At 38.8% G+C, this 27206-nt stretch overlaps 1 protein-coding gene across 1 annotated transcript in view; it reads right to left on the bottom strand.

Moving 5' to 3' along the window:
* thsd7ab (thrombospondin, type I, domain containing 7Ab) overlaps positions 1 to 27206 on the bottom strand; it is a 198339-nt gene that overhangs the window by 21605 nt on the left and 149528 nt on the right. Inside the window, exons 14-22 of the mRNA XM_088013650.1 lie at positions 23053 to 23231; positions 22133 to 22138; positions 21135 to 21268; positions 20110 to 20263; positions 17311 to 17452; positions 8923 to 9038; positions 8469 to 8586; positions 5442 to 5587; positions 3510 to 3684 (exon numbers count right to left, since the gene is read on the bottom strand). Of these exons, the coding sequence (XP_087869776.1) occupies positions 3510 to 3684; positions 5442 to 5587; positions 8469 to 8586; positions 8923 to 9038; positions 17311 to 17452; positions 20110 to 20263; positions 21135 to 21268; positions 22133 to 22138; positions 23053 to 23231 (1170 nt within the window). The remainder of the gene's footprint in view (positions 1 to 3509; positions 3685 to 5441; positions 5588 to 8468; positions 8587 to 8922; positions 9039 to 17310; positions 17453 to 20109; positions 20264 to 21134; positions 21269 to 22132; positions 22139 to 23052; positions 23232 to 27206) is intronic.

The raw sequence follows: 27206 nt of genomic DNA, 5'->3' as shown, positions 1-27206 counted from the left end.
TCTGCCTTTCTTCTTCCACCTGCTTCCTTTAATCACCTGCAAAGTTTATTGATTTTTAAAGCACTTCTTTCACTTGGATGGAATTTCCAAAGATATATGCAACTGTAACTATAAATTTAATAAAAATGAGTCCCTGTTTGACTTTAGTCTGCATATAACATAACATACTTTGCATAATATAATTCAGAAGCTTCTCTATTGCATTCTTATTTTAAATTCCTTCTGTATGGCATACTAGTTTATGTATATTTTTCCTTTTTACAGGTTTATTGTGCAACTGTTCCTGCTGTGTTATTTTGGGTCATAACAGGGATAAAAACTAAAAAAGCGTGTCACAACGGGGTTCAAACATCAAGAGTCTGATTACTTGTTTTCTTGTTCCAGAACAACCAGCAGCTGCAATGCAGTAAAAGTACTAAACAAATCTTTCCTACAAAGATTCATCTTCAGCATAACGTCTTGCCTTTAGCTAATGTTTTAGATCCATACCTTACATAGTTTATAAAGTGCATATATAAGACTCCCTTTTCAAGCATCTTTTAGGATCAACCAAGGAAGAGCCAGCGGGAAACAACCATTTTAGCAATCTCACAGAGCTTGTGTTTACCCTGGCATCACCAGGAGAATGCAATTAAGGTCGAAGCTTTTCGGTTTGCTTTCACTTTTCAACAGACATTATCAGCGATGTCAAATATGCCTTGGGGACACGTGGAAAGATAGTTTACCCATCAGAGGAACAAGACATGGAATTAACTGCACAAGCTCTTCTATGAAAATGTTTGTCTGTGTAAACTATTATGAGTTAAACAGGCATGGAAATAGGCATTTTTCTCAGTAAATATATTAGTAATATTTGTATTGACATATTTCAGCCTTTGTTTAGTTATATGAAATCTGCCATTCAATAACATTCCCACCTGCAAACTGGGGAAAGTGAACATAATCTATCTTCCTCCAAACATTGTGCAATGAAATCCAAGGCTTTACACACCTTTTCTTCAGCAGTGGAGTTTTGTGCAGTGTGTGTGAATGTGTGTGTCATTATTTCCAACTGTATTAGCCATTTCCAAGTCTTTGTTGATCTCTCTGTGTGTGCTCATTGACTATAGGATTACAATTTGAACCATTATTTTGATTCATCTGTCAGAAATTTTAGATGATTTCTTTCTTTTTTTTTCTTTTTTAAAGATATTTTTTGGCTCTAGTGGCCTTTATTTGATAGTCAATTGACAGGAAAGTGGGTAATGAGAGAAGGGGGAAGACATGCAGCAAAGGTCGCCAAGGCCGGGAATCAAACCTGCGACAGCCGAGTCGAGGACTAAGGCCTCCATATGTGGGCTGTGCTCAATCCCTGCGCCACCACAGCACACCCTTAGACAATTTCTGAGCAAGGTGAAATATTATTTCCACTTTCAGACTCCAATGTTGCACAATGGAAAATTTATGGGATAAACTACTGTAAGTAGCTAATCCCATGGATTACTGTTTACTAACAGTAATCATGGATTACTGTTTAGTAATCCAAAGCAAAATCCATACAAAAGTAAAATTTTCTTTGCTTTTACTAATCTATGCAATACTTTGGTAATGGGAAACCTTTAGGTCATCAATTAATGCTAAACCAGCTAAATTGCACATAGCAGGAGATATACTTTCTAAATTACTTTACGTATTTAGAAAGTATATCTTATTCATCTGATTTTAGCTGGTTTCTTAGTTTTCTATGTCTACATGAGTTCAAAACTTATTCCAACTCATTTCATAGTCTAATTTGTTTTGATGTTTTTGTATGTTCTTATATATCTTTCATGCCAGAATGGAGCCAATTAAAATTCAGGTGTCAAATATTTCTATTTTTAGATTTACATCTCAGTTGAGGGGTTTTCTCAGTGTTCAGTAACTTCCACATGAAGCTAAGAAGGAAAAAAACACATCTATTCAGAGTGGCGCCCCTGGCTTGGCAGGACACCACAGCACACTAATAGCATCTGCTGCTAAGAGACCTGTGAGGAATCATCAGACCGCTGCTCAAGTGAACACCTTGGTATGTTTCACACCTTTCATGGGCGGCTCGCTGCAAGGTGACAGGCAGCGTTTCAACCAATTCAAACACGAGTTCAGCAAGAGGATGTGACAAAAACTGGGAGTAATTGAGCTAAATATATATAGCCGTCATGATTTAAAATAATGCAAAACGAGTTGACAAGGTGGCATGATCTGCCTGCCACAGGCAAAAACATAATCAACTGTTAAATTAAATGATAATTAGGTCCAAGCAGCGAAAGCACTGCGAAGGCCTATTGTAATTGTAATGTTTATTTAGCTTATTCTGCCTTTAGCTCAGCTTTTACTTCTAGTGTTAGTCATCATAAATAGCAATTTATCCAGTGGTTAAACAATTTTAAAAGGGAACCCATTAAGCAAAATTTAAATTTTTCACATTTTTGTACTTCTATTTGGGTCTCGACTGCTTCTAAAAAAAAAAACCAAAAAATACCCAGCTGTTTTTTGGAAACAAGTTTTTTGGTTTCTGGAAAAAAAGTAGTTTCAAAAACCTTTAGAATGTAACATCACAAATCTACAGGCACTGCCCCGTTACCTAGCAACTCCACCAGAGCCCAGCCCGTTACCTAGCAACCCCACCAGAGCCCAGCCCGTTACCTAGCAACCCCACCAGAGCCCAGCCCGTTACCTAGCAACCCCACCAGAGCCCAACCCGTTACCTAGCAACCCCATCAGAGTCCAGCCCGTTACCTAGAAACCAAAACTCCTCAAGTTTTGGGTTCAAATTCACTAAATAAATACTGCTATTACATTCTAGGCAATAAAATGTTTCCTTTCTTATTTAAGAAAGGAATAGGTTTGTTGTGTATTTGCGTCTTTTAATGTATTTCTAAAATTGTACAAAACACTTAAGTGGTTGAATTAAAAAAAAAAAACAGTAGAATGTGAAATTTTTTCATCAGAATAATCGGCTGAGATGTAAAGTACTCACAAATTGTGCTCGAGTAATCGAAGAACTACTTTAATATATTTTTACTGAAGTAAAAACATATTTGGTAAAAAGTCGGCTTACGTACTGATCAAACAACTGATCAAAACATTAATAATTTAATATTTAAAAATTACATAATTAGATGGACCAAAATACAAAAGTCATGTTGGTATTTTAAAGACTGAAATTAAAATAATTTATATAATTACAAACTATCAAAATAACGCCAAACAAACATTTTTCAAAATCTATTTATTTCAAAGTAAAACTTATGAAACTAACAAAGTTTCATAAAATTCACCAGTCTGTGTCTGGTGAATTTTTGGTTAAAACATGTTTGTTTTTCATTCAGTTTTACTTCAGTAATAAAATTATGCAAGTAAATGTAAAAATATTCCTGAAAGTATTTTTTTCCCAAAATATTACTCAAGTGAATGTAACTGAGTAAATGTAACCAGTTATTACTGATACCAATTAGTGACATGATCCATATTTCTGAGCAGTAATTTCCTACCTGGACATGGGAGGGTACAAGCTTCTTTCAGTATGATTTTCTTGTCTCCGTTGATGGCCAGCTCCAGGCTGCTGCACAGCTCCTCGTCCACCATGCTGCTCTCGCTGTCACCGGACCCATCCGACACGAAGCAGGACAGGTTCCTGTAGCGAGTGCCGTGTCCGCACACCACACTCTGAGAAAAGACGAAAAACGCAGGAGGCGGTGAATTACTACTGAGTAAAAGATTAGCACTAAAGATCTGGAGTTTGAGGGCAAACATGGTTCAGGTGGAGGTTTATTTTTGTTCCAGCAGCTTCTCAGGAAGGACTGGTGCAATAAATCAGTTAAATGATTAATTAAAACAAGCTCAATAATTTCCATTTTTTATCGTTTTTCTCTTTTCTTTCTTAAAATCGGATGACAAAAGTCTAAAGTCTGGTGCTTTCAACATATTTTGAATGATAATCTTGTTTACAGAGACTTCATAATTCATTTTATTTGTTGTTTTGTTTATTTGGTATATTTAAAATGTCTTACAGTTCCAGTGTTAAATGTTCATTAAAATTCGAAGTTTATTGATCTTTTTGTGTTTTTGAATTATTATGCCACCACCACAATACTACTAAAAAAAGTCGTCAATTGTTTATCACAGTAACTTCAGGGATAATTTATTGTCCAGAAAATGTTGTCATCGTGACAGGCCTTTTTTCCAAAAGAGTCTTTAGGAAGATTTATTTTATGGCCAACAGAACAAGTCTTTACAAGTTTTTGGTAACTTTTGCCTATTTTCTTTCCCACTTTTGCAGCCAAACACAGGTGGCAAACATCTGGATTTAGCTGAGCTTTACAACTATTTTACTACACAAACTGGCAACTGTTATTTAAATACTCAGTTATAAATTGCCAAGCAAAAGTATCCATATTCACTGATCTTTAACCCTTTTTATCTTGCAGTAAAATCACAAACTAAACTGTATGTCTGACTTTGATTGTGTCATGCTAGAATGTGAAAATAGTTTGATCTGAAACCATTCTTCTAGCTCCATGTTTTGGGTCATGTTCCTCTTTGACGGTGACATTTTCCCCCAATGTTTCTCTTTACCAGTAGTTTTCAGACTGAATGACAGCAAAATATTTTTCTTCAAACTTTGCTTTTTTCTCTCTCCAATCCATTAAAGTTGCTAAAATAAAAGCCCCATTCAATCCAATCTCTAAAACATGAAGGATGCTGTTGAAACACAGAATCTTACCAAGTATTTTTGGTTTAGTTTCTAATGTAAATATCTTAATTCACTTTAAATACAATAACACTAACTTAAAGGAACTTTGCAACAAGCTATAGGAGTTTGTTTTATGTCAATAATTCCTTAATATTGATGATAAAATAGTAGTTCCAATTTAACTAGTACTTTTTCATCCATATTAAAGAATTATTGACATAAAACAAACTCCTATATATTGCTAGAAAGTTATTTTGTCTTTATTCAACTGTACTAAGACCCTTGCACTGTAAGTCAGGGCAAAAACACTTAGTGAGATTGAGTTTTGCAGTGCAGAGTTGGAAACAGCTCGTCTAATAACAGAAATGACCGTATTTATCTGCTTATAAAACACAACAGAAGACTTTATTCTACTAACCGTAAGGCACACAGCTCATTTTCCTTGGCAAAGTTATAGGTTATTACTAATGTGTCAGCATTAAATATGCATTAGATTGATTTCTACTGTCCATCTAGCAGAATAACAGTATGAGCAGGAATATGATGAGGTCGTCCATCAATACTAAAGACCATTATTTTTTGAGGATCGCCCTTTTGGCTCCAGCCCTCCTGCTTATTGATCTCAGAGAACAGTCAGAGTTGCATTCCTTGCTGCTGCCAGAGGTCGATGCACTTACTAATATTTAATGTCAGTGGATTTCGGTAGGTTGCAAATGATTTATTGACGTACCTCGACCCGACACTCCGACCAGGGGCTGTACTGCCACTGGTAGCAGGGTCGAACCGGGCAGGGTTTCCACTGCTCCATCTGGGCCGGACACGGCCGGCCGTCACCCTGCGAGGCCTGAACCACCGTGCGCTGCCTCTGCATCTTACCTGGAACAACAACAACAACGTTTTCTTTTTTTATACTGCAAAAACAAAATCTTACCAGGAATTTTTTGTCTAATTTCTACTGAAAAACTAACTTACAAATAATTTTCAGTAAGATATAGGAACTTGTTTAAAGTAAATTATTCCTAATGTTTGATTTTAAAAAGTACTTGTTCTGCAGGCAGATTATTTCATTTGTATCAAGACATTTGTGCTTTCTGAGTATTAAGTGTGATGTACTGGTGCAGAGTTATCAAATAAATTTGTAATTCAGTATATGTCTGTGTTTTCTAAAAAGGAAACGTTTTAAGTCAATTCAGGTATTTCTTCTGTACCTGATTGGTATTTAACTTCAAATGTCTGAATCAGAAGTGAAAAAGTAGATTTGTACCAGGCGCGGAGCTATTGGGGGAACTGGGGGGGCGTCTGCCCCCCGGCCCGGGCCCGGATGGTTGCCCATGGGGGCCCAGGGAGGGAGGAATGGTTTCAAGTCGCTTTAATGTCTGATTATAGACAAAGAAAGTGTGCCCTCGCCTGTTCAGAAAGGTGTATGTATTGTTAAAGTTACTATCCCTCAATGGAATATATAGTAGTCAGTCCCAGTGACTGTTTCACTCACGGTTTAGCGAATGTTCCCCCCCCCCCATCAACAGTTTCCAGCAGCCCAGGTGATACACGTGAGTGGCCCGGTCATTGGTCCCGCCCCCCGTCCCGACGCTGACTTGTTCCGCTAGTGATTGATGCAAATTTGGGTGCAATTCTCCAGATATTGCACCCAAAAAAATATTATAATTAATAATTACACAAAAAAAGATTATAAACAATTACTGATATTGTACTTGTCCCTTGATAAAATGTTAACTGAAAACTAAAATGGAAACAAAAAAGTGACAAGGTCAAATTGACCACTTAATATTTCAGGTGTAATAATGTATTTTGCATCAGAAACTAGACCAAAAATACTTGGTAAAATTGTGTTTTGCAGTGTTATATATTTCCAAGCAAATATTTTTTGTGTGCTTAAAAATGTCAATTATGCATAATTGAAGCACTCTGTTTTGAGCCCAATAAATTTAAGCAAGCAGCTTCAGACGCAGTAACCTTTGTGGTTTGCAGCATAGCAGTCATTCTTTCCCTTTGTAAACAACTCATTTTAAATGCATGTGTTTGTGTTGAATGTATTAAATTAATCTCACTGTGAACGACAGCACTTCACTTAATAGAGCGGGGGTTTTCTAAGTGACCTGCGATGCTACTCTTATGCTCTGATGTCTTGATTGGTTCTTGGTCAACCTCAGTGAAATGGCTTTTTTCCACATCAATCAGCGAACCCTGTCTGGGTAAATTTGATGCATCACGTATCCCGTTTGATCTGAGAGCAGAATGGATGTGAAGAATTAGCTGTAAGACTACACAGAAGCCCCTTCTCTGACATTTCTGAATTCAGCCCTGCTGTGCTGTCTGTCTCCTTTAAACCACCCACTTGCAAAATTTCACAACCTTCTCTTTTGTTGCATATTCCACTTTTATTTCCACGCAGCCTTCCCAGCAATCCACTCACCCTGGAATGCACCTCTGCCTTCATGCACCACCTTTCAACACAACCCATCCTCTGCACACCACACACACTGTCAGAGCTCATATCCCATTCCAACAAGAAAACCTCCCACACAGACTCAGAAACATCTTCAATCAGTGCCCCTTCCTGCTCACACTTCTTTCACCTTACACAAACGTTCAAATTTTTCAATGCAGGGATGCAAGTTATCAACTTTAGATGAGTTGATCTAAAGTTGATTGAGTCCCCATCAAGCAATTGATTTTTCTCTTGTATTTTCTCTTTCCATAGATGATTAAGAGATTTCATTAAATTAAAATTCATTAAATCGTTACACTATTTTGTGTCAGCTGTGTTTAAACAGACTTAAAGCAGAAAATTGTGATTTTCTCACATTAAAATTAGATATATTTATAAAATATAACAGAAATGAAACATCTTAAGTTGCTGAATAAAAAAAAAGACAAAAAAGTAAAACGTTGTTCAGATGTTCATACATAAGTACGAACTGTGGTTTCCCTTGAATTAAAGATAAAACTTCACAACATGAATCGCATTAACTCCCCACAGGCATCGAAATCAACCGTCCTTATCGGCGCCATGTTGGGTTTTTTTTACTGTTAGCCTCCCCTTTCGTAGCACTTCTGTACTTTTTCAAAGAGACGTTGACGCTACTCCGTCATTCAGTTCGGTTAAAAGAAGCGCTATTAAATGGAAACTTAAAACGTTTGAGTGTTTATATCTCGAAACAGAACCGCATTAAGTGCATTTTTCTACTCACACCGGACTCTTCTTGGACCGTTCCTTTCTACTGTTGTGGGACAGCCGCCATCTTTAATTTCTGCATCAACGGCTCTGGGTTACGGACGCCCTCTGCTGGATGGGAATCAAACTACAGCACTAAAATAAGGTCCATGTCTCTAAGCGGATTTTTTTAGTTGATCAATTTGAACTAATTTTAATCTAACAAACCATGAATCGTAATTGTAAGTAAATTAACTGTTTGCATCCATATTTCCATATGATTCGTACATCTCCAAGGAGTGCAAAAAATGCAAAGGAAAGATGTGATGAGAACCAGAAAACAGGGGGGGAAATGAACCTCCAGTCATTGATGCAGAACTACTTTCTCCTAAAGCTACCTCCTTTTATTTATTTATTTTGCTGATGAAAATTCATGACAAATTTCCTCAATGTTAAATGTTTTCCTGAGCTGGATTCTAAAAAAATAAACCAGGATTTGTTTGGAAGAAGCAGCTTTATATGAGCAGCCTGATTTTACGAAACAAAGATGAATAAAGATGATTGTTTAATAATAAATGTTACCCTCCAGCCCACAGGTTTGCGAACATTCGGACCAGACCGACCACTCTGACAGCTGGCAGTTGACGGGACACTCGACGGTGCACGAGACATTCATCTGCCAGTTCTTCTCCAAACTCAGCTGAAACAGAAATTATAAATGCAAAAGACGATAAATCATTTAAATAAAAGTCACATCACGGTTGTCAGCAAGCAGAAGTATCTGTTATATCCAAGCAGATGTTAGAGGTGAAAGTTTTCATTCTGACACAAAGCGTTATGCTAAAAATGAGCAAAGAGGTGAAAAGGTGTGGTGACAGTCTTCTGGCTAGAAGCTGAGAAGCACTTAAAACCTAAATAAATCCCTCAGCTTTAACCCACAGCAACCTCAGGATGAGAAACTGAATACTTCACGATGAAATATTCAGGCCTAATAAATTGTGATTTGTGATATGGAGAAAATTACTGCCTGGCTCACCTCCTCGCAGAATTTAATATCTACAGATTTGCCGTCACTGCGAACGCAGTCGAGCATCCGGGTCTTGATGCCGCTTCCACAAACGGCGTTGGGGCTCAGCTGACAAGTGCTCCAGTCTGGAGAACATAAAAAGGTTTCTGGCATCAGATAAACCACGACACAATGCAGGAATACTCACATCAGAGCTAAACCTCAAAGATTAAATTAAATAAAAATTAAAAAGATTTTATGTTGTTGAAATAAAATCTGCTCAGAAGAAATTTGGGAATCCAATTAAAAGTTTCTAATCTTTAAATAATGTCTACTGATTGATAATACTCTCATCATAGCTAGTAGATACGGATCATACAAAAATCCCAAGGCAATTTTCTTTTTAATATTAAAAACTGGTGTTGTGCTTCCATAATCATGTCTGTGATCCGAGTCAAATCTCTGTTAAATCATTTTTTCATTTTCCATTCTTACTTTAATGTTTTTATTATTCACACAGAGTAAGATTTAACCGAGAAGATACATCCGCTGTGGATAGTTTTTATGCTTTAAATCTGGGCCTCGAACTTTTTTAGTTTATTTTTAGTTTAACTGCTGATAAGATTCTTTTGGCTTTACTCCACACAAGGAGAAAAACATGTTTTTCTTTTCGCTGCATTTCTCTTTAGTCCTTCCCACACACACTTTTTGTGCCAGAAAAGACTTGGATGGCAGCAGAAGTACTCTCAAAAAATAAATACAATCTTTTTTTTTACAAGAACAGAGATGCCACAGTGACCCATTTTCCAGCTGTGTGTTCAGCCAAGCCAAAGTGTTGTGCTATGAGAAGAAATAAACATTTTATTGTTCTTTTAAATCTGTCAAAATACAACACAGTATGGTTGCATCAAGTCTTCCCAACATCTTTTAAAATTTTTATAATTATTTTGCAGACAGAAACTGGAAATATCTTTTATTTTTGTGGAGCCCAGAAAATACAAACATATTTTAAATTCAACAAGCAAATCAACCACTAGCCCAGGAAAGGTGTTCAAGCTGGTTCTCAAACAAAAATCAGGATGGTTTTCAACAGCCAGACTTATTTACATGCTACATAAAACACCTCTATTCTTGTATCCGTCATATCAGTTTTTGGTTCCCTTCTAGATTTCCGGTGAAACCAGTTGACCAAACTTGCTGGAGCTACGTTTGGGTTGCTAGACAACGAGTGGAACTCTGCTGGGGTTGCTAGGTTACAGAGCTGTTTTGTTTTTTCAAACAACTCACTAACAGTGTCATAGAAACATTAACTTATTGCCAGAAAACGACTAGGGGTGCGTTCACACTGCAGCCTGAAGTGACTCAATTCCGATTTTCTGGCAATTCCGATTTTTTTGCCGGGGCGTTCACACTGCCAGTAAATGCGACCTGTATGCGTTCTGCAGTGTAAATGGGCAAACGACCTGAAAGTGTCCCGCATGCGCAGTAGAGGGCGCAATAGCGTCAGCGTTCTCAGTGTTCTGCCAACTGCCATAAAAAGAAGAAGTGCTCAGTGCGGAAGTAAACATGGAGGCTAACGGTGGAGCTTAGCTTACATATTTCAAGTTGTTGTCCAACCGGAGCAGCATATTGACGACTTAATCCTCATATATTCCGTCATGGTTGTTGTTTTTCTTCCCACTTGCGCGTATCAGGACACAGAATAGTGAGATTTGTTGAGAATCAGTGACGTTCAGTTCGGATGAATGCGACCTGGACGTCATGGTCGCATTTGAATCGGATACGTATCGGATATGGGTCACATTCGAAAAAGAATCCGACCTGTGCTGTTCACACTGCCATGGAAAGATCGGATACAGATCGCATTACGTCAAAAAAAAATCGGAATTGGGTCACTTCAGGCTGCAGTGTGAACGCACCCTAGAAGTTTTTCTTTAAGTGCCTGTGCTGTTTTTAGAAGCAGTTGAAACCGAAATGGACGTACAAATGCGTTTATTCATCGTAGATTGTGCCGTTCCAGATGCTAAGTCACCATCCAAATATGAAAATGCTTCCTGACTGACTGACTGTCATGTAGCTCGTCTGAATTACGCGCTTAAAGTGAAGTGTTTATATCGAGTATATGTCGAGTGTTTATATTTCAAAACAGAAACGCATAAAATAAATTTTGGATCTCACACCAACACCGGACTCTGTGTTGACAATCTCTTTCTCCTCCTTCTTGGTTTTACTGACGGGTGACATCTAAAGTTAAGATGCATTATCGCCATCTACTGGGCTGGAGTGTGGACCAGAGTATATTTATTTTTAACCAACTTAAATTCTTAAACATAATCCCGTTTCCTTTAAAAATTAATAACTGCTTTATTTATCTTGTTGTGTTTAACTAATATGTTATTCATCTTAATGTCTCCACATCATATTTCCTAAATTCGTATTTAAATTTTTCTCTACTTGCCCTAATCTTTTCACAATGAATTATTACATGTTCTCTCCATGTCCATACCACACTCGCATCTAACTGTTGGATGTTTACGTGTCAAATATAAACTTATAGTTATTCCGTTATGTCCGAGCCGTAACCTGTCTTGCTCTGGTATAGCCGCCATCTTTAATTCTGTGTCTGCCTCCGCTTCAGAATGACCAATGGCGCCCTCTTCTGGTTGGTGGCCAAACTACAACAGTGAAAGACGTTCGAAGATTATTATTTTCTCAGGTTCTAATAAAATTGGGTGTTTCTTTTGATTATTTAAGTAGCAGAAAACATGTCGCTGTATAAGCCATTTATCCTTTTTGGCATTCATATCTCACACTGCTTGGATGTATTTCACGTTTTCGTACGACTGTCACACAGAAGCTTTAAAAGCACACAGATTTAGCAAGAAGAGAAAACACGTATTAGCATTCAGCAGGTTGCCACTGTTGATTTTACCTCCCAACGTGCATGCGGAGATGAAAAGCAGGTGACGGGGAGTCAAGATATACAGTTCGTTATAATCCTCACAATTTATTTCCTTTTGTACAACCGCACAATGGAAACGTAATGAAGCACTCAAGCTGTGACTAAGCTGTAACCTTTCAGTTTTTATTCAAAAGAATGTTTTATTCAAAACTGTTTTCAGTATTTATTCAAATGGTTTAACAAAAAATATTCCTCAGCAGCGATCACATGAATAAGCCGGCAGCTAAATTATGTTTAATTGATAAAGAAGAAAAGGAAATGGTGTGATTTAAAGTATACCACATCATCTATCCAGCAGTGTAGAATCAAAGAAACGGCTGGCATTTACTGATGCTGCGCGTTCTGACAGACGCTGCAGGGTTTTTTTCTTCGCTGACATTTAGAGAGCTATACTTTCTCCTCAGACTCAGTCAAATCCTGCACTAGTGACAGGGAAGATCTTCCCAGGACAGAGGGATAATAACTCAAAGCACTCAGCAAATCCAACCTAAAAGCTCAGGAGGATCCATCTGCAGCCGAGACTCCAAGTTACGCCCACTTACTATCTAAACTCTGAAGGAGCCGAAAACCCTCTGAGGACGCACGTTCATTTGTATCAAATCTAGCTCAAGTAGCTCTTATGAATTGGAAAAAAAGTCTTTAGAGGACCAGCTCTGAAGGCTTTGGATAATGACATAAAAACATGAAATTGATACCACTTTAGACAATCAAACAGTTTCAAATTAAGTTGGTTCTGTGTCCTGGAGACTCTAGGAATGTTACATTTTGCAAGTAGTTCTTCTGTGTAGGAGAAAAGTGAAACAAAAATCAATCAAACATGAGTCATCACTGCTTTTATGTTCTAGTTTTGCTTTGTACACAAACGTATAAAGTCAATGTTACTAAATCACACTTTAATAGTGCACTAAGATATTTGCACTAGAAACTAGATAAAAATACTTACCGAGTAAGATTTCTCGGTTAAATCTTACTCTGTGCTTTTGCAGTGATACTCTGATTTTTCTGTGGCGGGTAACAATAAATAGTGGAAAATTTGCTTACTTGCAAATTTTTTATAGACGATATTTAAAATATTTGAAGGAAAATGCAGCTTTAGAAGCTCAAATACCTCAATGCACTGGACACACAACCCACTGAGAGTATTATTGCATTTTAAATTAAATTTGCTGTTTTACCTATTAAAATAGACAGTTATTGATGTTTTTAGAGTGAGTCTGAATCATTTGTGGCTTTCAGCTTTTAGGGGATCGACTGTACGATCCAATAAACAGAAACAGAAAGACTTGGCAGCTAAAAGCTCCTCCTTTCTAAGAAGAATATTGCAGGTTTCTGGAACAACGCGGATCCGACTTTGGTCATAATGTCGAACAAAATGTCTGGAAAAGAACCAAGCATCATGCCAACACAAACATGTCACCCTATTGTCAAACTCACAGGTGGACGGTTGATGATTTGGGTTTCTTTTCAGCCACAGGACCAGAACCAAACTGCACTTATTAAGCTGCCAAGAACTGAAGTACCAAAGTGGTGTAACCGTTTAAACATGAGGCCATCTGTCTGCGGCTGAAGTTAGGCTCTCATCAGAACAACAAACACAGGAGGAAACTACAGCAGAACGGCTGGAAAATAAACAAATCAAGGTCTTTCAAAAGCCTAAAATTTAATTAAAATCAATTTTCAAATATTGAAAAAGTAATTCAGGAAATTACTGCATCAACTTATTGTTACTAAAAGCAGCTTTACCACCAACTGAGTGAACGTATCTGTCCTTAGAAACTTTTTCCCCATGACGGTACATAACGTTTTAAGTATTAAGACAGATGAAATTGTCTTCTTTCAGCTTGTCCTGTTATTTCTGGACTCTCTTCTTATTCTTCACTCTGGCACAAAACTTGCTGCGACTGCCAGTAATTTCAGTTGGACATCGGCAATTTATTTCTGACATAAATTACTTTTTACAGTTCCTTTTCATCTAAAACCACTCAAATCAATAACCAGTTCCAATGAAAGTTGGTTGGGATTCTACTTCTGTCGTCAACACGACGGGTAAAAGAAACACTAAAAGAAAACCAAAACTGTGGGATTGAAAGAAGTGGAAGATAAAACAGAGGTTTTTGTTCTCTGGCATCAGAAGAACAGGCAGTCAGAAATTGTCAGTTTCAAATAGCTGCTACTTGGTGGGCAGGAGAAATCAAAAAGTGCATGGTTGGTTTTAGGGAAAGATTTGGGGCTTAGTGGAAGTGAAGATAAGTTATAAAAATATCTATGAGTAGGAACCAACAAACACCTGAGGGCAGGAAAACATGTTCATTGATCTCAGACCTGAGGTTTGAAAACAACTACACTTTATCATATATGGGTTTGTGGAAAAGACGCATTGTACCAAACAGTTCATTTTACTGAACAGCAAACTGAATTATTAGTGAAAAGCATATAAATATTGGCAAAATGTACAGACTAGGGTTACATAACATCAGGAAAACATGTAATTGAGATATGACTATTGAATATGACGACTGATTCATCCTGACTATTTTCCCATTTTCCAATAACTATATTGACCAGCCTCTTTGTTAGCTTCAGCATCTAAACCATTAAAAATATACAACATATTTGGTCATTAGAGTCTCCCCAACAAGTCAAAAAATTATCATGCAGAATTTGAAAGCCTGACACTTGAAATATAATAGCTGATCAAATATGGCGCCCCAGCAGTCGTCTATGTTTGTGATATTGACACACTGACATCATGATGACAAACAAATTATTCTCTCTACGGACATTTTCAACAATATTGACCAATTCTCTACACTAGTCAGTGAAGAGATTAGTGTAGATACGCTAGACGTATCAATGTTAGGATATGTCTATTCACTGTACAAAACATGGTCATTAAATTTTTTTGCACAAAATAATTCTTAGAAAATAAGACTTTAGTCTGGTCAGTTCTGTCTATTTTGAGCTGTTTCAGAGCATCTTGTCACTTAAATCCAAATAAGATGCTTCTGGCCACGTCCCCAACTCAACATTTACACTCACACGTAAAAATGTCTACAAACAGATGCCCAACTGTACAATCGTACATATTTGAAAAGCAGAAGTGGAGCCTCCTGCGCAACCAACGAGAATGCAGCAAGTGGTTTCCGGATGGCAAGTCAACAATGAAACACTTGTCTTTTCCAGCAGCCATTGTACAGAGCATACAGCAGTAAATCCAGCTGACCAAACATGCTGGAGCTTATTTTGGGTTGCTAGGTGACAGGCAGGGCTTTGCTGGGGTTGCTAGGAAACAGCAAATGTGACTTAACAGCTGTGAGGTTTTTGAAACTGCTCATTTTCCAGACATCAAAAATATTAACTTATCGCAAAAAAAAAAAAAAAGTAAGAACTTGGGATGTTTTTAGAAGCAGCTGTGATCAAAATGGATGAATAAAAATGTGCAAAACATGAATTTAGATTCCCTTTAAATGACTCTATAGATACAGCACATCTTTTTCTTGCACCCTATTCACGTTAATATAATGTGAATTAAGAATAAACTGATTAGACCAGACAGGCTGAAACAAACAGAAAGAGCAGATTCTATCATTTTGGTGTCAAGACAAATATAATTTTTATCCTTGTACTTCAAAATATAATGTGAATTCAATAAAAAAAGAATGCACAGCGTTATGATTGTAAGAGTCCAAACTATAAATAATGCAAAGTGGGAAAGAACTGCAACATGTGTTATTTTAAAAAGAAAACAACAAATGTTTGATTTTGATCCGTTCACCTTTGGAAAATCCCTGTGCAGGCAGCGAGTCCAGGACAACATCTAAGATATAAGAGCAGTACAACACCAGGGAAATGTAATTACAGGAAGTGCTGACACAGAAATCCTTGCACCATATAGGAACTGGATATGGACGGATTTTAGGACATATATGTGTTGCATATAAAATACCCACCTAAAGCAGACGAGTTGATTTCGCAGAGTGAAGCACAAAAATGACTTATCTCTCTCCTTTAGCACGTCAAAATGTTCTCATGTTGCAATCGCCCTGAAATGATCAGTGCTTCTTTTCTTTGAAGCTGAGCTTTATAAAGTATTTGGCTGCTGCTCAACGGCGATAACAAATGAACACTTTGTGTGCAATGAGGTTATTTAAGCCGTCTCCCCCAGAGCCAGTGAATGTGGCTGCTGTCTCTGTAATTTCTGCCAGCATCCAGGAGTTTCACCATATGGACACATTTAGGTTCACACCTTTGAACAATACAGAACCAGGCTTTCCAGAAGCCAAACCTGCCCCAAAAAAAGGAAATCAGTGATGAGAAATAGCATTTTACTCCCAAATCCGGGGTGCAGTTGCTTTCAAAACAACCTGGGTGTGTTGTAAAAAGCTTCTTTAACAACACAGGCTGAGGCATCGCTCATAAAATAAGCTAACAGAGACGACTGGCTGTTTTTAGCAGCAGAATGCTTGTTGGCAACTCGGGGAATTGCGCCTCCGTCTGCCGAACCGCCTTGTGTCACTCTGGGGACCGAGAATAAGGAGAACGAAGCGAGAAGAAGCGACAGTAAGAGAGGAAAAGCGGAGAAACGGTGAAGGATGGAGCGACTTGAGAAGAGAAGGAGGATGTTTTACCCATAATAACCTCCTCTCATTCATTATGTACAGATACATGTGTTTCTCTGTGCAGGCAGCCAGGCGGATTATAAACGGATTGTAGTCTGGTTATATAAGAGACATGTATTAAGGATGTAATAAGGATCAGTGCTAACCTCAGCTTCTGTCCAGGTTTCTGAAAGTTCAGACATGAAGAAACGACGATGTGGGAGATCGACTTACTCCGAATTACAAAGACTTGCAGGAATTATTTTGTTTTAGGTAAATTAAATAGAAATATTCAGATTTTTTTACTGAAATTAATTAACTTTAAGCACAGGTTTTTTAATTTATTACAGGGCAGAAGTTTGACATTTGGTGCTGTTTATACTGTTGTAATGTTATGACTTTGTACAGTGAAATTGTGACTTTTGATTAAATGTTTTATGATATTAAACTGCTTTATTAACTAGCGTAAGCTAAATTGTCTTTTTACACGCTGTCCCTGTTTTAAATAAACTAATCTAAGCTGCACCACAGTAAAAAACAGTCAAGTTTCTTAATTAATCTCAACTTTAATATTTCTAGCTGAGAGGCTCTAAAATCAAGATTTATTTAAAACCTATATTTTAAACGCACCAATATTATTCAAGCTAAACTCTCCAGGGCGTTTTTTTGTGACAACAGAAATGGAAGGAAAATTATCTAAATTTATTTTGTCCACACCTGAATATCAGATGGGAGAAAATTAAAAACAGTTTCATTATTTACTGATTGCAAACTTTACTCGTCAACGTTTGCCTCTGTGAATGGTTTGCATTGAATTGTTTAGCATGTATTTGTCTCGGGAAACACCTGGCTCTTCACCTGTGATGTTGTAGAAGTAGTTGAAGCAGTTGAGGTTCAGACTGCACGGCTCTCTGTCGGACAGCTCCGGGCACTGTCGGCCCACGCCGGGGTACCGCAGGGCGTACGCCGTCCGCACGCGGCTGTTGTTCCTGCTGCAGGGCTGAAACGCACGGAAACGTAAAATGATGAAACAGAGAGCAACAAGAAATAAATCCAGTTGAGTCGCAGCGGCGAACTTAAATACACGATGTCCGAACAGTCTTCTGAACTCATTAGGGCACATTTGGGTCAGCCGTTAGGAGCTCCTTATTAGCGCGTCCAAGCGTAAAGAAAGTCCATGAAACCGCCAATTTTGACCCTTTCTCCCTGTTCCAGGATGTGGAGTTTTATTTTTTCCAGCGAGAATCACAGGGAAGCTGAGAAAGAGATTCTGCTCGGCCGGCGACCCATCAGATTCTCCGGGTTTGAAGAACGGAGAACAGTGGGAGAAAATGACAACCTTCTGAACGGCTCCATTGCTGAAACGATGAATAAAACATGTGCGAAGCCCCGCTGGCGCCACTGCAGACTCCATGTCGAGAAGGGAATTGTGGGTAGATGGGGAGTCTTTTTGAGGGGAAAAGAATTGGTTGTGATTAACAACGGCCTGGTGAAACCAGTGAAACCAGTGAAGAGGATATGAAATATTAGAGAAACTAATGCATATCTGAAATAAGTCTGAGTAATTTAACGGCTGCATCCGTCACCATTTCCTTTATGGAGGGCCATCGTCAAAAACATCAACACACATCATATTTGTTGGTTATTTTGGCTCTAAATCAACTCTAAACTGCTGGGATTTTAGTCTTGATTTAAAGCAACTCAGCGTTTCGGCTGTTTTGCAGTTTTCTTGAAGCTTGTTCCAGATTTGAGCTGCATAGAAGCTGAATGCTGCTCCTCCATGATCTCTGCTTTGTTTCATTCTGCTTAGTTCAATAAAGCCCTCTAACAGCAAATTTGAGCAGAAGTAGTTTCCAAACAGAATAAGTTATTTAACAGATCTGTGGCAGTCTGCCAAATCAGGCGCATTATTCCCAGCTTACATATGCAGGTGTGTGTGCATCATTAAATGCGAGCTGGAGACCTGCTCCGACGTTGTGAGTCTTTATCATAAATCATCGCCGTCCCCTGCTGAATGCGCGGTGAGCACAGTGTAATATAGGTGATGTATAAGCCACTTTGTCTTGCTTCCCCAGTTCATGGATCTACTTTATTCCTCCTCCATGTACCAGAAATAACCTGTTGACAAAGATTCACACACTGCTCACGATAATACAGTGCAGCTAAGCTTTGCGTCCTCTCGGCCTGAGGGAAAATACTTGTGACAAGAAAATGATATCAAGATACATCTCAGCGGGCTTGTCAGAGTCGGAGCCTCTGCTAGCGAAGAGTTTAGGGTTGGGAATCGAGAACCGGTTCTCAGGAGTTCAAATACTTGGAATCGTTTTTGGTTCCAAGATGGCGTCGCGGCACAAACGCTCCAAAACATATTTATATTTAACACAGAAAGACAGTGGTAACATATTCAGAACTTTAATCACAATTAACTGAAGTGGGTAGAGCACAAAATATTTTACTAATGTAAGAGTAGCATTACTTTAACATGTTTTTACTCAAGTAAAAGAGTAGCCACTTATAGCTCATTTTTATATTAACATATCTGCATGTTTGGTTTTATTTATTTATATTCAGTCATATTGAATTACTTACACACAGTAAAAAATATTTTAAGTGTTTTTTCCCCAAAAAAGTTACTCAAGTAAATGTAACTGTAAATGTAATGAGTTACTACCAACTCTGCCTAAAACATCCTCAATACAACTGATTGGTACGAATGTAAAGCTTTGATACGTTGCTTAGCAACCGTGGTGACTCACGGGGGCGGAGCTTCCAGCTTCACTTCCTGGTTACTGTGTTAAGGTTAGCGCCATACTGCATAAATAATCTCCTACATTTACAGGCATATTCAATAAATTAGAAGACATTTTATGACAAGGCTCATTTCCTTCATTAAAGGAAATCAATTTCATGTTAAAATGATGATTTGACAGAGGGAAGCCGCCCCGCCTCTGTCGCTAGCTGAGACGTCCCCCTGCCTCCGTCGCTAGCTGAGACGCCGCCCCGTCTCTGTCGCTAGCGGAGACGCCGCCCCGCCTCCGTCGCTAGCGGAGACGCCGCCCTGCCTCCGTCGCTAGCGGAGACGCCGCCCTGCCTCCGTCGCTAGCTGAGACGCCGCCCTGCCTCCATCGCTAGTGGAGACGTCGCCCTGCCTCCGTCGCTAGTGGAGACGCCGCCCTGCCTCCGTCGCTAGCTGAGACGTCCCCCTGCCTCCGTCGCTAGCTGAGACGCCGACCCGCCTCTGTCGCTAGCGGAGACGCCGCCCCGCCTCCGTCGCTAGCGGAGACGCCGCCCCGCCTCCGTCGCTAGCGGAGACGCCGCCCCGCCTCCGTCGCTAGCTGAGACGCCGCCCTGCCTCCGTCGCTAGTGGAGACGTCGCCCTGCCTCCGTCGCTAGTGGAGACGTCGCCCTGCCTCCGTCGCTAGCGGAGACGCCGCCCTGCCTCCATCGCTAGTGGAGACGTCGCCCTGCCTCCGTCGCTAGTGGAGACGCCGCCCTGCCTCCGTCGCTAGCTGAGACGCCGCCCTGCCTCCATCGCTAGCGGAGACGCAGCCCTGCCTCCGTCGCTAGCTGAGACGCCGCCCTGCCTCCATCGCTAGTGGAGACGTCGCCCTGCCTCCGTCGCTAGCGGAGACGCCGCCCTGCGCTGGGTTTGCTCACCATGCTGCAGCGGCTCCAAGCGCCCCAGTCGTTCAGGACGCAGTCCTCCGGACACGGCAGCCGGCTCTCCCTGGCTCCCAGTGGCATCTCCTCCGGGTCGCACAGGTAATCCTCCACGGCCTCCGACGGGCCGTCCACCGTGTTCAGCATGCACCTGGAAACCAGCTCAACCCGTCAGGAAAACCTTCTATATTTCATCAGGACAGTAAACGCTAAACCTTGTAACTAAATATCAGTTTGTGTTTTAAAATCATATATCTGCTATCTGGTTTAAAATATTATTGTTTATATACATTGTTTTTTATGGACGATATGAAATTTCTTAAATTACTACTTGTTTTTACTTGTTATGTGATGTCTAAGTTTTTAGTTTCACTGGGGAAAATGTGAAACGTCATTTTTATTCCTGGTACAATAAATAAATTTGATAAAAAAATTTTTTTACTCAAGTAAGAGTAGAACTACGTCAACATATTTTTACTCAGTTAAAGTAAAAACGTAGAAAGAAATTACTCAAGTAAAAAATAATTTGGTAAATATATAACTTATCAAAACATAAATCATTTAATACTTAAAAATTAAATATTAATTCTACAATTAATTAATTAAACATTAAATTAAATTATTTTAATGATTGATTTTAATTAATGTTGATCCATTATATTTTGATAGATCAAAATATCTTTTTTATTTGGGTAATCTAAGGAACAAAATGAAAATAATTCACATAAATAACAACAAAATAACAAAATCAGGAAAAAGAAAAATTCCAAATTAGCTATGAAACCTTATCAGAAGCTGCAGGTCTGTGTGTCTGGTGATTTATTGGTTAAAACATGTTTGTTTTTATTCAGTGGGTAGAAAATCCAGAAATTTTACTGAAGTATTATGAAAAATTACTTAATTATTATTAAAATTACTCAAGTACAGAGTAATTTTTTTTCCAAAAAGTTACTCACATGTAAATGTAAGTAGTTACAACCCCACCCTGATTTTTATTTTATTTTTTTATTTGCTGCAGATACCTGACTTTCCGGGTCTGGACTCCCTCCCCACAGTTCTCCTTCAGATCCACGTTGCTGACTTTCCAAACGCTCCACGGCTCGGCGACCCAGACGTACTGACTGCAGTCGCTCTGACACGGCACCACCTCATACACCTGAGAGCCAGGAAAACCTTTTACACCTTCATGCTGTTTATAAAACATCTGAGGGTAAAAACTGGACTTTATTTCTTTACACAGTTTGGTCTGGAGAGCGGCAGGTTTGTCTAACACGCAATGATAATTTGAATCAACTTTCTGAAATTTCGCTCCACTAAGATTATTTATCCGGCTGGGGTGAATTAACACCTTGAAATTGGGTCTCTGTCTCTTTAAGAAGCTCCTGCCCTTTGTGAAACTCCGCCTTCAGGAAGTCATCACAGCATGGTTGCTCTATTAACCCTTAAAAGATGTTTTTTTTTTACCAACGTTTCACTGAGAATCAGCTCCTGTAATGAGCTCAGCAGATGAACAGTTCCACCAGGTGTTTGCTGATTGCTGCTGGCTAGTCTGAAGGAGCAGGAGAGGGGAGCTCTGAGAGGTGGAAGCTTGGAATCTGCAACTCTGAGGAGGAGCTGCGTCTTGGAGGCGGGGCTAGGTCCAATCAGGCGTTTTGGATGGCTGAATGGTTGCCATGGAGATTAAATGATTTCTCAAAGATGGATGAAAAAATCAAAGCAAAGCTCCAGGTCTGTTTTTATGAGGGAACAACATCATAACCCAATGTAAAGTTAAAAAAAGTCAATTAGTTTACATAATATGGCCCCTATTAATGTAAAATATAAATATTTTGTATAGTTTTGGCTTAATTACCGCTGAGTATGTTTTTCTTTCAGCAATTTGCCTTTTATTTGAGTCTGTTAACAATAAATCGATCACTAAATTAGTTGACGATTAATCAGGATTAAACTGATTAATCTGTCAGTGACCCACTGATGTAGGTTCACATGCGAGACACAAGGCGAACAGAGCTGCTCTTACCTGGGCCTGAGGCAGGAAGTCACGTCCGACGAAGTTGTTGTGGATTAAGAAGAGACAGATAGATTAATGAGAGCGAGCTAACGGCTCATAAAGCGCAGAAGCCATGATTAATGCAACATTTCAGAGGACATAATCAGAAAAGCTCTTGGCATAAATACAGAGGCAAACTAAACAGACAAGCTGCGAGGACGGGATCAAGACGGCTCTGGGAAGCACAGTTTTATGTGTTTTATTTTCAAATTTAAGGAATTCATAGGGAAACTCCATTAATGGAGCGTTAATATGTTACGGTTTCAGGGGATTCACAAAAATGGCAACAACTCAAATGAGATTCACCTTCAGCAGAGGCACCCAAAAACTACACTCAAGTAAAAAGTATCCATCCAGGAAAGTACTCAAGTCAGAGTAAACAAGTATTTGGTAAAAAGTCGACTCAAGTACTGAGTAACTGATCAAATGATCAATAATTTAACATTTAAAAATTACATCATCAAAATATAAAGATAAGTGGAAATTTTGGTACATAAAGGTAAAAAATGACAATAATCCATATAAGTAACAAAAAATAACAAATCAGACAAAATAATTTTTTTCCCAAATCAGTGTTTCTCAATACAAAGTTTCTGAAACTTTAGCAGAAACTGCTGGTCTGTGTCTGGTGAACCTTTGGCTAAAACATGTTTGTTTTTCACTCGGTGGATAGAAAATCCAGACATTTTACTCAAGAGCAGAAATACTTCACAATAAAATTTCTCAAGTGAAGCTAAAAAAGTAGTGAAAATACCCCTAAAAGTAACTTTTTCCAAAAAGTTACTGAAGTAAATGTAACTCGTAACATTAACTGACTTCCTGTCATTGTAGCACCGTTCAGAAATGATCAACATTTGACTTCTTGTCTCTGATGGTTTCCTTCTGCGCACCTGGTTGATGTGGTCCAGTTTCGGACACGGCCGGCCTCCGTTGTACGGTTTCTCCCGAAGCCACTTGGAGCGCACTTTCACTCCACTCCCACAGGACTTGCTGCAGCGGGACCAGTTGGACCACTCGCTGAGTTTACAGTCCGATGGGCAGGGGATTATGCACGCCTCCTCGATGTAACCTGACAGGCAGCAACAACAGAGGAGGGGCTTTAATTATACGGCAAGTGGAGGCTCATCGCTTTTCTTTTTTAACAACTAGCTGCCAATTTAGAAATTATTTAAATATGACCTCAAATGTGCACAAACAGCATACTCTACATTATTAATAATTAAAAGAAAGATGAAGTGGAGTTAGTAAGGCTTTTTGTGACAAACATCCAACAACTTGTTAGTCGTAAAACATCCTGTAGCAACAGACAAACATGAATGTTTTTAACATATTTTATTGTTTTAAGTCAGGGATTCCCAAAGTGGGTCCTGGAGGGCCGGCATCCTGCATGTTTCAGTTCTCTCCCTGGTTTAACGCACCTGGATCAAATGATGGCTCGTTAGAGGCCTAAGGAGAACATTGATATGCTGAAAAGATTGTTGCTACCATCAGGGAGAGAGCAATAGGACAGGTAGCTTTCTAGCCATCCTAGACTGCTACCTATCCTAGCTACCTATCTAGGTAAATTTCTAGCTAGCTACCCTTCCAGCTGCCCATCTAGATAGTTAAAGTTCTATGTAGCTTGAACCTAACTATCTAGCTTAATTTTTAGGTAGCTTACTTTCTAAAAAAATATTTCTCAATGCAAAGTTGAAAATGTCTTTGCAACTTTTCCTAGTGAGAAAACTGACAGAATGTTTTCTTTTCAGATTTCGGCCGCACCTGCTGCTGATGAAATCAAAACACAAAGAGCAAAGGTGAGCTAGGTTTTTTGCACGTAGCTGCCAGTTTTTGGCTTCAACAAATAACGACAGCGTGGAATGTGTTTCGTATTTTTCTATTATTTTAGGAACTGGTAAAGATCAGATCACTTTTACCAAGTCTTGTATTTTCTTTGTACCATGACTTTAAATCAAATCCATTTGTTTAAACTATTAACCTGAGCTCCGCGTCTTAATCTAAATCCACACTCTGATTTTCAGTCGGTAAAATAAAACTGCACTCAGAGGCCCAATTTATCATCAGTTACGTAAGTGTAACATTTCACTAAAGCAGTTGTTGTGTCTGGGAGAAGGCCTCATTATTTTAATCCACTGTTGCTGAGTTCACTGGGTTACAACACAGTTAATAGGTGCTGCTGTTTTTTGGAGCTTTTTCCACCCGCAGGCTTCAATTTTCTTTGTTTCCACCAGGAAGGACTTCAGAGAAATTTCCAAAAACAAATCATTCCCCTGAACCTTTAAACTTGTACGTCACGTCTCTGAAAATCCGTTTAGTGAAGAGACAATAATGCAGTTTTAGCTTATGTAACGGGTCTCTAATTTGGTTTGGTTTCATTAGGAAACTGATTATCTGAGGTGAGCAGGAAAATCATGTCCGTGTCTGCGTGTTCATCTACCTCCTTGGTTTATTATTTCTTGACAGATAAATAAAATAATTCCCTGTAACTTATGACAATTGGATCCTGGTTGATGTATTTGTAGGCTGTCTATTTTTCTAATTTTCTTTATAAATATGTCATGCTTTTCCACACAAACATCTCATTCTCAACTAATAATTTAATGATATTTCTCAGTAATTATGACATAAACATGTTTGGATAAAACACTCATGCATAATTCATTTTAAATTTCTGAAAAAAATAATATGACCAACAAAATAAAGCAAGAAATGCAGCATTTTTTATTTTTCCCATTTGATAATCTGAACAGATTTCTCACAGAGTTATCACACCTGCCTCATTAAAACATCTTCTAGGAAGAATACGGTCATCAACATGTCCGACTGTAGAGATGGAAAACAAAAGAGCTGCATTGCTAATTGCTGTGAATTTCCTGAACAAGCTTCCATTTGTGTCCCAGCAGACCAACAAGCGTCTCACTAAATCTGTCTTTTGACAGAGAGAGCGTCATTTATGTGCCTTCTGCAGTACAAACTGTACCTGAGCTGTAAAGAGCGACTTTCAGGCCACCAAACCACAACTTTCAGTTTATGGAGGAAGACGCTGGAAAGCACACTGTAAATTACACCTGCAGATGGCTTAAAAGACCCAGAATTAAGGTTTTGCTACGTCCCTGTCAAAGTCTGGGCTTAAATCTGATTGAGCTGTTACTCCACTCAGTATGCTAAACATGGCAAATATAAAAAAATATATACACATTTTAGCTGTTAGTCTAACATTAGTGTAAAGACTATCACTAGCATGTTGTCATTTGGGTTGTCACTAAAATTGACTCTCTCCATTCAGTATGCAAACAGTGTATGAGCTACATTAGCTGAAATGCTAAGGTTAGTGTTTATACTCAGGTTTTCTTTGCTTGTTATGATTAGTTTCATGATCTAAAATGTGACAGAAAGTAGAAGAAGTCTGAAGGTTTTCTTGCAGCACTGCCTGTTTTATGTCCACCTCAATGTTTCCGAATCCACTTCAGGACCTCTCGCACTCTGCTGAGTTCAGCATGAACTCCATCTTGGCTCCTTCACCTCTGACCTTTAAGCACTTAAACATAGCCACTTTATATCACCGACTCTGTCACTTGGAAGCTCAGGTTGTGCGAGTCCTGCAGCAGCTGAGCTTGCACTTCACTTTAACTGTAAGTGATGTGGCGCCCGGCGTCCTCAGGAAGGTTTTAGTCTCAGTCCAGGCAGGACTTGACTTTGGATGTCTTTAAAATCAATTTGCAGTCTGACACAAGTCCCTGATGTGGCTCCCAGGTGCACATGTCACACGGCTGCAGCAAACTTTCCTAACTGTCAGGAAACCAATTTTACCTGATAATGAGAGCAGCGCTTCCTGCCAATAGTCTTAAATGCTTTAATGGCATCCAGGATATGCAGAGAAGAGCTTCAGGAAAGGAAAAGCTTTGTAGGAACAGCAAGAATCGCCTCCATTTTATACTGAATTACACAGCAGCTCAGATAGTTTTACAACAGTAACATGTTGGAAATTAAAACACTGCTAATTATGCCCCAAAAATGAATATTTTAAATATTTCTAAAAAGTCTTTAGCCTCCTTGGTATTTATTCTGGCCCTTCGGCTAAACTTGGTCCATAAAACCAATAAAGCAGAAGTGAAACTGGTTGATTATTCAACATTGTTGACCTAATTATTACTAAAGAATCACAAAGTATCCAAAGAGAGAATATGATTTTTTTCCCCCTTCCAGTAAAAAAAATAACCAGGTAAGTTTGGTTTATAAGACGGAATGAATACATGGAAAAGTTTAATTTCTAAAATACCAGAAATTTTAAATAAAATTTTGTTGGACTCTTCCAGAAAACTGGAAATTATTTGTCTTTCTGCAAGTGGATTTCTTCATTTTGTCCTACTATGTTTGTCTTACTGTCAAATGATGGCCAATAAGACAAACATCTAGTTTATTACTGTTGGTTTAACAAACTCTGGTGAGTCAAAGAGACTCAAAACTTGGCTTAAATGAAAGCCAAGAGGGTTTAATATGATACCAAATGATATACTGTACATTTCTAACAAATGTCCAAACCAGGAGCCTGAACTGGACATACATCAGACTCAGAAAACAGAAATTGTCCGAAGGGGTTTTTAACTTCATGAAATAAATGGACTATACATCTGGATATAATGTATCCAAGGGAACCAGCACTTTTTCATCAATACTGAGGAATTACTTACTTGAAACAAGCTCCATTATCTTGCTTAAAAGTTAGTTTTGTCTCATTTCAAGTGTAAAATTCTATTGGCAGTAGAAACTCAACTAAATGACTTGGTATGATTTTGTATTTTTGCAGTGTTCTTGAATGGTTCCATTGTCAATGTAAAGATTTTATTGTTATTTTGTCCCTCACTCTGAAATATTTACTCGCTCTCCAAAAAGCAGCGTCCCAAACCTTGGATCAGCCGTTATCGCACTTTCCATTTTTCCGTTTTTGTCTGGTGGAATAAAGAGATCAGAGTCTCACAGTTTGCCTGATCTGGATCAGAACCGGCAGCATCGTGTCAGCCGCCGCGTCGAGGAGGGACCGCTC

The sequence above is a fragment of the Poecilia mexicana genome, unplaced genomic scaffold (assembly GCF_051168715.1).
Source record: "Poecilia mexicana isolate PSO_F unplaced genomic scaffold, ASM5116871v1 scaffold_16, whole genome shotgun sequence".
Taxonomy (NCBI): Eukaryota; Metazoa; Chordata; class Actinopteri; order Cyprinodontiformes; family Poeciliidae; genus Poecilia; species Poecilia mexicana.
This window is presented reverse-complemented; position numbering and strand designations above follow the sequence as displayed.